The following is a 12,726-nucleotide window of genomic DNA, read 5'->3' as shown; positions in this document are numbered from 1 at the left end:
TTGAACTCTAGAAGCAGGGATCAATATGGCCTAATGCCATTACTCAGATGCCTGACAAACTAATGATTCTACACAAAGTGCACCCTAACATCTTTCTCAATAAATCTCAAGTTTCTTAAGACTCTCTTTTCATTAAGTAATTGGCCTTCAAACAAGAGTATGATAAGCCTTCCTCCCGACTTTAGACTTAAAGAGATACAACTTTTTTCATAACAAATCCTGAGCAAAGACTGATCAACTGCAAAAACCGTCCTATACCAACAGGCCTCTGACAGAGGCCTAAGGCATCACCAATGCCAAAACTCTGTATACTAGGACCCATCCCAAACCTTACCTACCAACAACCAATGCATCTTTCCCCCTCATTCCTGGGTAACCAAAGGCTAACAATAAGGGTCACCTATTAAGTCAACTCATCTCATCACTTACTCATCCTCAGTGCTCTGTACTCTCTCCTTCTCCAGTTTACTGGCTTCAGCGTAACCCAAACTCTGCAGTCCACAACTGAATTATATTTCTTTTCCCCTTTCTGTGTATCCCCCAACCTGGTTAAACTTCTCCTAAGATTCCCTGGTGGCTCAGACGGTAAAGCATCTGCGGGAAAGCAGGTAGATCCCTGGGTCGGGAAGATCCTCTGGAAAAGGAAATGGCAACCCACTCCAGTACTCTTGCCTGGAAAATCCCATGGATGGACGAGCGTGGTAGGCTACAGTCCATGGGGTCACAAAGAGTCAGACTCGACTGAGCAACTTAACTTTCACTTTCAAGATGTATTTAGCCATTCAATCTAGAACCTAAGGGTCAATCTAAATTACTCCTCCTTCATATCCTTTAAACAAATTTTATGGATGCTTTTAATAGTCCCTTCACTATTATCACAGTCTCTAGTTTCTACCCAACCCAATTCTACACTCGGTCAAGGCTCTAAATACAGTTCTAAAATGGAAAATTTTATGTCACTCTACTAAAACGTCTTTGGTCACCCAATGGTCAAAATGAGGGAAGTGCCAACAGCTATGACCAGCCTCTCCAGTCTCGTCCCCTGACATTTCTACGCTTGGCTTCTTTCCTACCACCCCTTTCAATCAAAACCCATACTTTAACCCATACAAGCTATGGACACTTAATTCTCAGTTACTGCTGGAACCCTTTTCCATTCTGCTCCTCATTCACTTGGTTCATTTCTATTCTAAGAAAAATCCCCTGTCTCTCTACCCCATTTCAGGCTGAATTAAACACTTCTCTCTGTGCTTCAGTAGCTCCCTACCTGCCATAGTTCGGTGCCTGAGTTTTTCCCTACTAAATAATGGGGAGGTAATTCTGTTACTATAGTCTAAATCCAGTTCCTACTACAAAAGGTATTTATTTAAAAATTAAAGTCATAACTTTTCATTAGAATACAAAAATGGAATAGTATCTTCTTGGGTCTTTAAAAACGTTTTTAAGGTCCTTGAAACGATATGGTAGGAGACGAATGCCCAGCTCAGTTAACTGTCATCAGCCTCTACTATTAATTTGTAAAAATCTTTACAGCCATCTTTTATTTTTCTGCAATTTGTGTTGCTTTGATTATAGTTTTTAATTAATGTACTGGCTAAAGATTTTTTTTGCAGCAATTAATTATGTCTTAGGCTTATTTTTAAATATCCTTTGATTACAGAAGGATACCATAAGAAACTCTTTTAGGTAATGAAACTTATGTTTCTTGATTATGACAGTGGTGATGATACGACTCTAAGCATGCTTCACAACACAGAACTGTACACCAAGAAGTGAAAATTTTACTGTATGTAAAATCAATATATTATAATAAAAATAAATTTTAAAGTAAAAAACATACATATATACCCTAACAAAACCTGCACATTAAAAAAAAATGAGCCTAGGTACTAAATAAACAGGGAAAAGAAAACTGACACTATTTCCTATTATATTTATTACTACTTCCATTATTATTTCCTATTATGTGTATGTATTACATCATCTTATTTAATTCAACTCTCATTTTACAAAACATAAGGAAACTAAGGCCAGAGAAGCTAAATAAAGTTGAAGGCCACAACCTTCTGTATGCTATGTGGGAGAGCCAGACTTCAACTCCTCTCTAGAAAGCTACAAATTCCATGCTCTTCTCACTATAAAATGATGGTAAGTATCATGAAAACCAGGAACACCTAATTGAAAAATAAAGACCTATGAAAGGACTTACCTTTGAAAAAAATTATTGGAAAGATCAAATAACTATGCATTAAATTATACACACATTACTATTTATGCATTAAATAGTAAAGACATTAAATATTAAAATGAAACACCACTGAAGTTAAAATATTAAATCAAATGCTTTAAGTAATCCAATAAGAGTAATTTCTTTTTAAAACTATATTTGCTTAATATAAATAATTAGTTTATACATATACTACCTTCTTTTGAGCAGCTTCCTTCTTTTTCTTGTCGTCTTTTTTCTTTTTCTTTTCTTCCATCAACTGTTCTTCTTCTTGCACTAAATCCCTGAACCACACAGTTGCAATTAACTTTCCCAAAATGAATGAATAACAGTAATGTTGCATATAGATTCATTTTCACTCTTATTAGAAGATATGGCAAATTATTCATTTACCATATTCATTAATATAAAACACAACTTTAAACCTCAATCTAAGTATACAGCCACTGAACAGTACTTTTCCTTAGTAAGTAACAAATAGTAGAGCTTTAATGTTATAGTAAGGAAGATAACTTAAAGTTAGCAAATTTTACATTGGCAAACAAACAACTCCCTCCAATTCTAGAATGTAAACAACATCTCATGAGCAGAGTTATCTTGTTTCAGTAGCTAATGGCAACGCCTGGAACCACCCCTCCATCCAACCCTCTCCAGACCAGTATCTGGCGTATTTTCAGCTTTCCTTGCTCTAAAAAGCTTTATACTTCTTTTTTCCCCAAACTTTAAACTTTTAGTTTTGTATTGGGGTACAGCCAATGAACAAGGTTGTGGTAGTTTCAGGTGAACAGTGAAGGGACTCAGCCATACATATACACTTATCCGTTCTCCCCCAAACTCCCCTCCCATCCAGGCTGCCACATAACATGGAGCAGAGTTCCATGTGCTATACAGTAGGTCCTTGTTCATTATCTATTTTGAATACAGCAATGTGTGCATGGCCTTCCCAAATGTCTAACCATCCCTTCCCCTCTGGCAACCATAAGTTCTAAGTCTGTGAGTTTCTTTCTGTTTTTATACCTATTTTTAGAACACAACTTATTCATAAAAAGATGACTTGTATTTTAACATTATACTAATTTCATATCTTATAAACATTCAAAACTATTCTATCAACACTTGGGAAACAATCCATAATGCACTAATACAAGTTTGTTTCAGTTCTGAAAATCAGAAATGTTCATTGGCAATAGAACTCCCGGCTCAGGATTTCAAGATGAACGGGCAACTGTGTTTGTCTCCTCTTTTCTGCTCTCACTCACCAAAATGATAGGAGAAAAGGTAGTAAATCTATTCACAGCTGATGAATAAACAAGAGCAAAGGAAGCTACAATCTAAGAATAAACACAGAGAAGTCTTAAATGGCTGTATGTGCCATCCTCTGGTGCAGCTCCAGAGAGGCTCCAAGATTAGAGCTGGCTGAGCACAAACAAGCATGGAGTAAAGACTGCATAAGGAATAGAAAGGCCCCAACCATTCAACAACTCCCATTGAGTCTGCATTCCTGGATGGCTACACAGCCACAGGTAGCAAACGCATTCAAATTCAGCCTATAACCAAAAAAAAAACACTGAAGTAAAGCCCGAGAGTCAACACCCTTCATACATACAGGGCTCCCCATCAACACTCCTCCAGCCCTTTCAATGTACAGGGCTCCTGGGTAATGAAATCTACACAAAATTGGAGGAAACATACTCGTTACCTACATTAATTACTCTAGTGTCTAGAACCTAAATCTTCATTCATAGTATCAACAGACAACCAAAAATCACAAGACACCTAAAGAAAATTAACACACAAAGGAAAAGTACCTAATTCTGCCCTTGAGGAAAATTTCCAGAGGGGTCATTATCAATACCAGGCAGAGATGGTTCAAGGAACAGGAACTAGACACTTGGAAAACTGTAAAATAATTCATTAAGGCTGGAATGCATATGGCAGTGGGGATGCAGTAGAAGATAAAATGAGAAAACACAGACAAATACATAAGAGACTAGAAGGGGTGCTACAGGTACACGCACACTGAGATTACCCAAAACTTAAGCTTAGGGAGTCGGCGAAAAACAAAGAGTGACATTATGTAAAACTGATGATAATTTAGTAAAGCTAAGCTTACAACTGCTAAAATCAGAAGTTGGAAGAAGAGGATGATAACTGTTGCTGTCATTCATTTCACTTTGTTCAAAGTAGCACTGTCCTGTGGCTGATCAAGCCAGGTGTAACCATGATTCCCTCTGTAGCATTCTATGTCAGGGAGGCAATGGAAGTGAGCAAGCTTGCACACTATAGTCCTAGAAGTCAAGGCCTGAGATAGCTACAGCATAAGAGAACAACAAGCATTGTAGTAAACAAAGGCAAATAAATTACATCACTGCATGTTACTCAACCAAAGCTGTTTACTAGCTCTACAGACGTAAACTCTTTCAGCACTAACAAGAAACTGGGGATAAATTACCATGTGCATCAGTTTCATCACCTTTTTATCAGGCTTCAGTGAAGAATGCTTTCTTAACACATTTGAGTAAGCACTCAATGCCTAGTCAGGAACCCTTCTCACCAGTTCTCAGTGATATCTCGAAGACTGTATTCATTCAACTTTTAAGATATTTAGGGTCACTTATGCAGAAACATCAGGAATCGTTAGCATTTGCTCTTTGTGTTTGCCTGTGAATTGTAGAGAAGTCCTTGTTCTGTAATTTTACTCTATAGGATGCTCCTTTACTATTTACCTGGAATTTTTTTCATCCTTCTCAAACTTCATTTTGAAGACCTTTTGATGACATTAGCAAGTGTTTTGCAGACCAAAAATGACCTCTTTAGTACTTAAAAGATGAACCATTTTTCCTCATGAAAATATTACACCAGAAGCATATGAAAAACAAAAGTTCTCTTCAAAACTGTCATTACAACCAACTAACCCTACTTTCCCCACATCTCCTTCAGAAAGCCAACTGGAAAAAACACACACACACACGCGCCCACAACCACCTGTGCCCAAAGACTGACTCCCAGAATTTAAATGCTAACAGAAATTCATTCAATATGTTCACCTTATTTATCAAAAGGAATAAGAGCTGATGCATTTGATAGGTCTACACTGTCCATCATATTTGATATGCACTCCACAAAGAGAACAGTCCAGTTGGCAAAATCATTCTCCCCTTAAAAGTTAGCAGCAGGGCATCTCAAAATGCAAGTTCTGGGTCTAGAAATGAGAACAAGCCTGAGTGATTAGAACGCTACAGTGACTATGCTGGGCACTTTATGGATATTTTCCCATCTGTCACTTTTTTTAAATGTTAGGGATTTCCCTTCTATAGATGAAGAAATTGAAGCTCAGAAAGGTTAAGGGACTTGTCCAAGGTCATACAGCTAGTATGGAGTGGGGTCAGGATTCCAATCTAGGTTCTCAAAGCCATGGTCTTCCCTTTCCCCTACACCCTGCTGCTGCTGCTAAGTCACTTCAGTCGTGTCTGACTCTGTGCGACCCCATAGACAGCAGCCCACCAGGCTCCTCTGTCCCTGGGATTCTCCAGGCAAGAACACTGGAGTGGGTTGCCACTTCCTTCTCCAATGGGTGAAAGTGAAAAGTGAAAGGGAAGTCGCTCAGTCATGCCCGACTCTTAGCGACCCCATGGACTGCAGCCTACCAGGCTCCTCCATCCATGGGATTTTCCAGGCAAGAGTACTGGAGTGGGGTGCCATTGCCTTCTCCGCCCCTACACCCTAATACTTCTCAAAGTCAAGTACCAGCACTCTTTTCAGAAGCAACAGTTTCCTTTAAATGAGTTAAGTGAGACAACATCTCACTTTTTTCTTCAGACTGTGTGCATACACAATTCTTTTATTTCCTTCCACCTTTTGTAAGAACACTTCAAGAAGAATGTATTGGGTTGGTCAAAAAGTTCCTTCAGTTTTTAAGTAAAAGACACATTTTTCATTTCACCAAGAATTTTACTGACCAGTGTATTTACTATTTTGTTCCACTACTTTCTGCCATTTTTCAAGGCAACTTCATAATCCCATCTTCCCAAAACTTTTCTTCTTTTTGAGCAAAGAACTGTTCCAGGTGCCTTTCACAGTCTTCCAGGGAAGTGAAACTTTTTTCATAAAGAGAATTTTGTAAAGACCAAAATAAAAGGAACTTGAAGGTGCAATGTCTGGTGAATATGGCGGATGAGTCAGAACTTTCCAGACAAGTTGTACCTGGTTATCAAAGAAACATGTGGTCTTGTGTTACCCTAATGGAAGATTCTGGGTTTTCTGTTGACTAATTCTGCACACTTTTTGTCAAAAGCTCCTTTCAGTTAGTCTAAGTGGGAGCAGTTAGGCTTCCCTGATGGCTCAGAGATAAAAAATCTGCCTGCCAATGCAGGAGATGCAGGTTCAATCACTGGGTTGGAAAGATTCCCTGAAGAAAAGGACAACCTGCTCCAGTATTCTTGCCTGGAAAATCCCATGTTCAGGACAGAGGACCCTGGCGGGCAACCATCCATGAAGCTGCAAGAGAGACATGACTTAATGACTAAAACAACAACTGGGAGCAGCACTTGTTGGAATTAATTGCTTGGTTTTCCGAAAGGAGCTCATAATAGAGGACTCCTTTCCAATCCCGCCATAAACAAATCACCTTCTCTGGATGAAGACCAGCCTTTGGTGTGGCTGGTGGTGGTTCATTTTGCTTACCCAATGATCTCTTCCATTCCACATTATTGTACAGTATCCACTTTTCATCGCCCACCACAATTTCTTTTAAAAACAGGACATTTTCATTACGTCTTAAGTAAAGAACCACACGCAGAAATATGGTCAAGGTTTTTTTCACTTAACTTGTGTAGAATCCAAACATCAAATGATTAACACAGTCAAGGTGGTGGGAATGATTTTCAATGCTTGATATGGATATTTTGAGTATATTGGTTATCTCCCACATGGTTATAGCACTGACTGCTCTCAATTTCTTGATTTGATCACCATCAACTTCAACCAGTACTGGAGTGTGGAGCGTCGTCCAGTGACAAATTTCCAGCATGAGAAACTTTACAAACCACTCTTGATACATTAGATCAAGCACAGCACCTTCTCCATGCACCGCACAAATCTTTTTTGCATTTCAGTTTTTTACCTTTCTTGAAATAATAAACTATAATATGCTAAAAGCATTGCATTTTCTTCCATCTTCAATATTAAAATGGCTACACAAAACTCACCAATGTTGATAAGTCTTTTTTAAAAAATGCACATTGATAGGACAGCTGTCACAACAGAGTCTTACAAAACTGTTTCCAATGAAGTTAAAGACAATTAAGAGCTATTAGAACCACTGTATAGGAAACCGAACGAACTTTTGGGCCAACCCCATACTACAGGAAACTCAAAATACTGGAGTTCCAAACACCATGCAAGTATAATCAGGAGTAAGAACAGCCAAAGATTCAATGACAAAGACCGAACAGCCACTGGTTTTAACAAGAGGGGACCAAACACTGGTGATATTTAAGACAGCAATTTTAGTATTTTTTATTTTGTGAATGTTTGTGGGAGGGCAATGTGGGAGAAACAACTAGTGAAGAGCTAAACGGTCCATGTTTGAGGAGTTCAAGGTTTTTTCTTTTTTTAGAGAGAGAAACATGAAGGTAGCTAAAAAGCTTTCAGAAGTGAGAAATAATGCTTGCCCTTTAAAAACCACTCATGAAAAATTCAAGTTGCCTGACAGTACAAGAGAGGCTATGTATTCATATTCGCCTGTATGTGTATAAAATGACTCTAAAAGAACACCTAAGAAACCAACAGTAACTGGGGGGAGGGGGCAGAAGGAACTAGGCATATGGGGGAAGGGAGCTCTCAACATATAAACCTTTTCATTCAATATTTTAAGTTTCTCAGCAATGTGAGTAAGTATTCAAAAACTTAAATATTAAAAGTTTTCCAGATTAGTATTAAATTTCAATATTTAAACAGTAAAAGGCTGTTCTCTGTTTCTGGTTTGCTGGGAGATCCAGTCATGAGTGCATGCTATATTCTGTTAAAATTCTTTTCTGTCTCTACTGAAATGGTTATAGAATTTCTGACTCTTGATCACTGATATGATTAACTCTGTCGATCGATCTTCTAGTATTGAACCAAGCTTTGCGTTTCCTAGTATAAAGCCAACTCAATACATTTTTTCCAAAATAAACTGCTGGGTTTTCTTTCTAATAAAGGCAAAAAAAACCCCATACTAATTTCACTGGTAAAAATGATCAGGGATAATAATATCCAGTGTTGGCAAAAATGAGAAATTAAGAGGCTCTCTCTTATATTAATGCAGAAATTACTATAGCCTTTTGCAGAATATTGTGGTAACAGTTTTAATAATTAAAATTACACATAATCTTAGACTTCCCCAATGGTCCTTCCAGTGGTTAAGAATTCGAGCTTTCACTGCAAGAGTCACGGTTCAATCCCCACTTGGGGGAAGTAAGATCCTCCATGCCATGGGGTGCAGCCAATAAATAAATAAAGTTACACATAATCTAACCAGCCATCCCATGCTTCAGAAGTTATCTTACAGTGATAAAGCACTGGTACACAAGGCCATACGTATATGACCGGAAAACTGAAATGTCCATCAGTAAAGAAATGGCTCTATAATAGCATAGCATATTTGCACTGAAAATAAGTTGACCTGTCTGTTGATTTGAAGGAATGTCCTTAACATTGTTAAATGAAAAAAAGAATTTGTAAAACTGTGAACAGTGTTAGCTCATATTTTTTAAAAGTTGTCTATTTGTTTTGTATACCCTCCTGAACTAGGAACATCAGAGGAACCTCACAACTGAACCACTATTTAAAGGAATTGTTAAGTTTTTAAAAAGAAAACCCCTATTTAAAATATTATGGTACACATGCACTATTTTTGTAAATTAGTACCAAAAATGAATGCTTTTTAAAACACCGTGTCTAGGATTTGCTTTCACTACTCTAGGCTGCACACCATCCTCCCAAAAATAGGAAAAGAGAAAAAAATGAAACAAGATTGACAAAATGATGACAACTGCTGAAACTGGGTAATGGGTACAGAAAGCTCTTTATTCTGTTCTACTTTTGTGTATGTTTGAAAATTTCCATAATAAAAGACAAAAACAATTACAAGCCTCCACTCGAATGAGTAAGGCAGCAAGGTGGGAGATTAGGACAGATAAAAGGAGATGAGTCTCTGAACCAAGAATCTTGGGAAGACAAAGGGCAAGACAAGTGTCCTTAATGGCAGCAAGTCTGGGATCCACAAGGCCCTTCCTGGACCTGCTCTTCCTGATTCTTCCTGATTGTCAGCTTTCCCTTCATTCCCAACATGAATATCATTCAAAGCAATCACTTCCAAAGGATACTCCTGTAAACTGCTGTTGGACATGAACTAGCAAGGACCTCTGATGAACAACTTGGAAGGATCTGTTAATAGTAAATTTTTAAATGTCACTGATCAATTTCAATAGAAGCCTCTACAAAAGAAAATGTACCAAAATAGATACTGCAAAATAGACCAAAATAGACTAAAAACCAATCAACAGGGAAAAGTTAAACCATAATGTACTCAAATCATGAAACATTACACATTAGTTTTGTTTTGTTTTTTACAGGAGGGGAGTTACAGACTTCTATGGTGTGCAGGAAAGAGTTATGATCAGCACAGCAGGTTGAGACCACTATCCTGAGAAAGGACTGCAAGACTAGCTCCTGACTGGGGTCAAGGTACTTGCATTTCAGGGAGGTTCCCACCAATCCCAAATCAACATACAAGCAACACAGTTTTGCTAAAAGCCTACCTTGTTTTTGGCGGTTGGGAATTTTGGTACATATTAGGCAGAAGGTACCTACAATTGTTGTTCAGTATTGTTGCTCAGTCGTCAGTCGTGTCTGACTCTTTGCAACCCCATGACTTTTTTTAAGGGGCTGGCTGTAGATGGTACCTACACAATCAGCCCCTAAAAAATAACCCTACGCACTGAATTTCTAATGAGCTTTCCTGGTAGACACTTAACACATGTTGTCATAATTTGATGCTAGAGAAATTAACCACATTCTGTGTGACATCACAGGGACAGAAATCTTGGAAGCTTGCTCCTAGTTTCCTCTGGATTTTGACCACTGTGCCTTTTCCCTTTACGGATTTTGTTTTGTATACTTTCATTCTTACGATTCAGAGCCATGAGAATGACTATGTGCTGAATCCTGTGAGCCTTCCTAGTGAACTGTTAAAACTGAAGGTGACATTGGGGATCCCCCAACAAACATGGCTTTACAGAAAGATCTCGAAGACACACCACTGAGTTGAAAAAAAAAGTCAAGGTCCAGTTCAGTGTATATCATTTGTTAGAAAATCAAAAAGAAAATCCCGTTTTAAAAAGTGCATATCCACAGCATAGCAAAGAAGCAGACCTTCAAGGTACCTGGATGATCTGACTCTCTCCATCCAAAATTATTAATTAACAACCCACACAATGTTTAATCAATAAATCAGTAAGGATGTGCTTGGGGATTCCTGTAAGTCAAGCAGTCTGCTGTGTACTAGGAGAACTCAAGTAGAATTCATCATTTTTAAACTATAATTTTGTAGGAACAACAACTGAACACGCCTGAAATATGGAAACAAGAAATCAACTGGTAGAGGCTATAAGCAAGTTTAGAAAAACAAGACATGCGTATGAGCTCTTACAGTTACAGCTAAGGAAAGCTTCAGGGAAAAGTAAGAAGTTGATCTGGGTCTTAAAGAAAAGTCAAGATTTCTACAGAGCCAGAGAGGGGCTTTTTCAGGCAAGGAAGCACAAAAGGGCATGGACACAGCAAAGCACGGAGACCTACTAGCACGGCAATATCCAGAGCCAGTACTGACTGGGGGAGAAAAGGGGAGAAAAAGCACTGGGTAAAAGCAGCAAACAAACCTGCAGAACAGGGTGAAAAGACTGTTGCAGTAATCCAAGTAGAAGTGCAATGTCCTGAACCATGATGGTGGCAAGTGGAAATGAAAAGCAAAGAAGAAATCCAAGGTAATGACAAGAAACTGAAACAGCTGACAGTATCAATAAGATTGACGAGAGATAGGCTTATGACAACTCTAGACTGTAGAAAGCAAAAATTTCTAAATAGAAGCTCTGCTATTAGAAATGATAATACAGAAGTGATAAAAAGTGAAAGTTAGTCACATCCGACTCTGCAACCCCATGGATATACAGTCCATGGAATTCTCCAGGTCAGAATACTGCAGTGGGTAGCCTTTCCCTTTTTCAGGGGATCTCCACAACCCAGGGATCAAACCCAGGTCTCCCAATTGCATTACCAGCTGAGTCACAAGGGAAATAGAAAATAGAGGGAACTTTCCATAGCACCCAACTAGCCTATCAGTCACAAATCACTGTAAGGCAGGTCATCTTCACACAGAAGCCAACTGTATGCTACCAATTAGTTATGAAAATAATTTCACATCTTCTGCCAAAAATGTTGTTCACCTACTTTTTCCCTTACTCTGTTTTTCCCTTACTCTGTTTTCTCCCAGCCTTTCCCTATCTGCTCATCAGCCTTTCCTTTCTCCCTCCTTCTGTACTCCTACATCTAAATTAATCACCAAAGCCAGCCTAGTACCACACAACAGGAAGTTGCTGGTAACCTACAAAGCTGTATAATTTCACCAGCCAGTAGAGACAGAAACTGAATTAAGAGTGATCAGATTTTCAAAAATGCAGCCTTGATATGAAAAATACAGGATAAAAATGAAGTTTTTGTTTTTGAAAATAAGCAAAGTGTTAGTCGCCCAGTCGTGTTCGACTCTTGTGATCCCCACTGACTGCAGCCCACCGGGCTCCTCTGTCCATGAAATTCTCCAGGCAATAATACTGGAGTGGACAGCCATTCCCTTCTCCAGGGGATCTTCCTAACCCAGGGAACAAACCAGGTCTCCTACATTACAGGCTGATTATTATTTACCATCCGAGGCACCAGGGAAGCCCAACATAAGGAAGACTAGTACTTATTTGGAAATAGAAAAGGGGTTAGGGAACAAAAGTATCAGAGAAGGTACTAATCAATGAGCTAACACGAGAGAAGCTTGTTTACAGTCACAAGCAGTAGCTCAAGTCATTAAATAATATTGATACATCCACAAAATGCAACACAATGCTGCTATAAAACACGTAAGAAGGTCTCCGTGTGTGACATGAAAGGATCTGGACGGTATACAGTTAACTGGGAACAAAAATGTTCAGTATACTACCTTCCATGTTGAAAGTAGGGGGGAGATACATTTCCCCATGTGCTTGTATTTGCAAAAAGGAATTCTAGAAGCACACACACAGAGAAACTAATAAAAATACATATTTGTGACAGAAATATGTGGAGAAAAAGAGGACAAAAGTCAGAGTAGCAGCAATACTGTATATTTCTATATTGCATTTGATTTTGAACTATAAAGCACAGTTCAAAGTCAGCATATCTTCCTTTTAAGAATGAAGAGAAAAATAGGATATGAT

The 12,726-nt window shown here is 38.4% G+C and overlaps 1 protein-coding gene across 4 annotated transcripts in view; it reads right to left on the bottom strand.

Moving 5' to 3' along the window:
• The window catches only part of TNRC6A (trinucleotide repeat containing 6A), a 73,354-nt gene extending 70,351 nt beyond the window's left edge, over nt 1-3,003 (bottom strand). For all 4 annotated transcript variants that reach the window (XR_825051.1, XM_010837217.1, XM_010837215.1 and 1 more), the window contains exon 1: nt 2,424-3,003. Coding sequence is in view for 3 of the 4 variants with exons in the window: in XM_010837217.1 (XP_010835519.1) it covers nt 2,424-2,570 (147 nt within the window). In the remaining variant the exon portion in view is untranslated. The remainder of the gene's footprint in view (nt 1-2,423) is intronic.
• Nucleotides 3,004-12,726: the final 9,723 nt, after the last annotated feature.

This window comes from Bison bison, unplaced genomic scaffold, assembly GCF_000754665.1.
Source record: "Bison bison bison isolate TAMUID 2011002044 unplaced genomic scaffold, Bison_UMD1.0 scf7180017864072, whole genome shotgun sequence".
NCBI classification, from domain to species: domain Eukaryota; kingdom Metazoa; phylum Chordata; class Mammalia; order Artiodactyla; family Bovidae; genus Bison; species Bison bison.
Note: the sequence above shows the minus strand (reverse complement) of the source record. Positions and strands in the feature narration are given on the sequence as shown.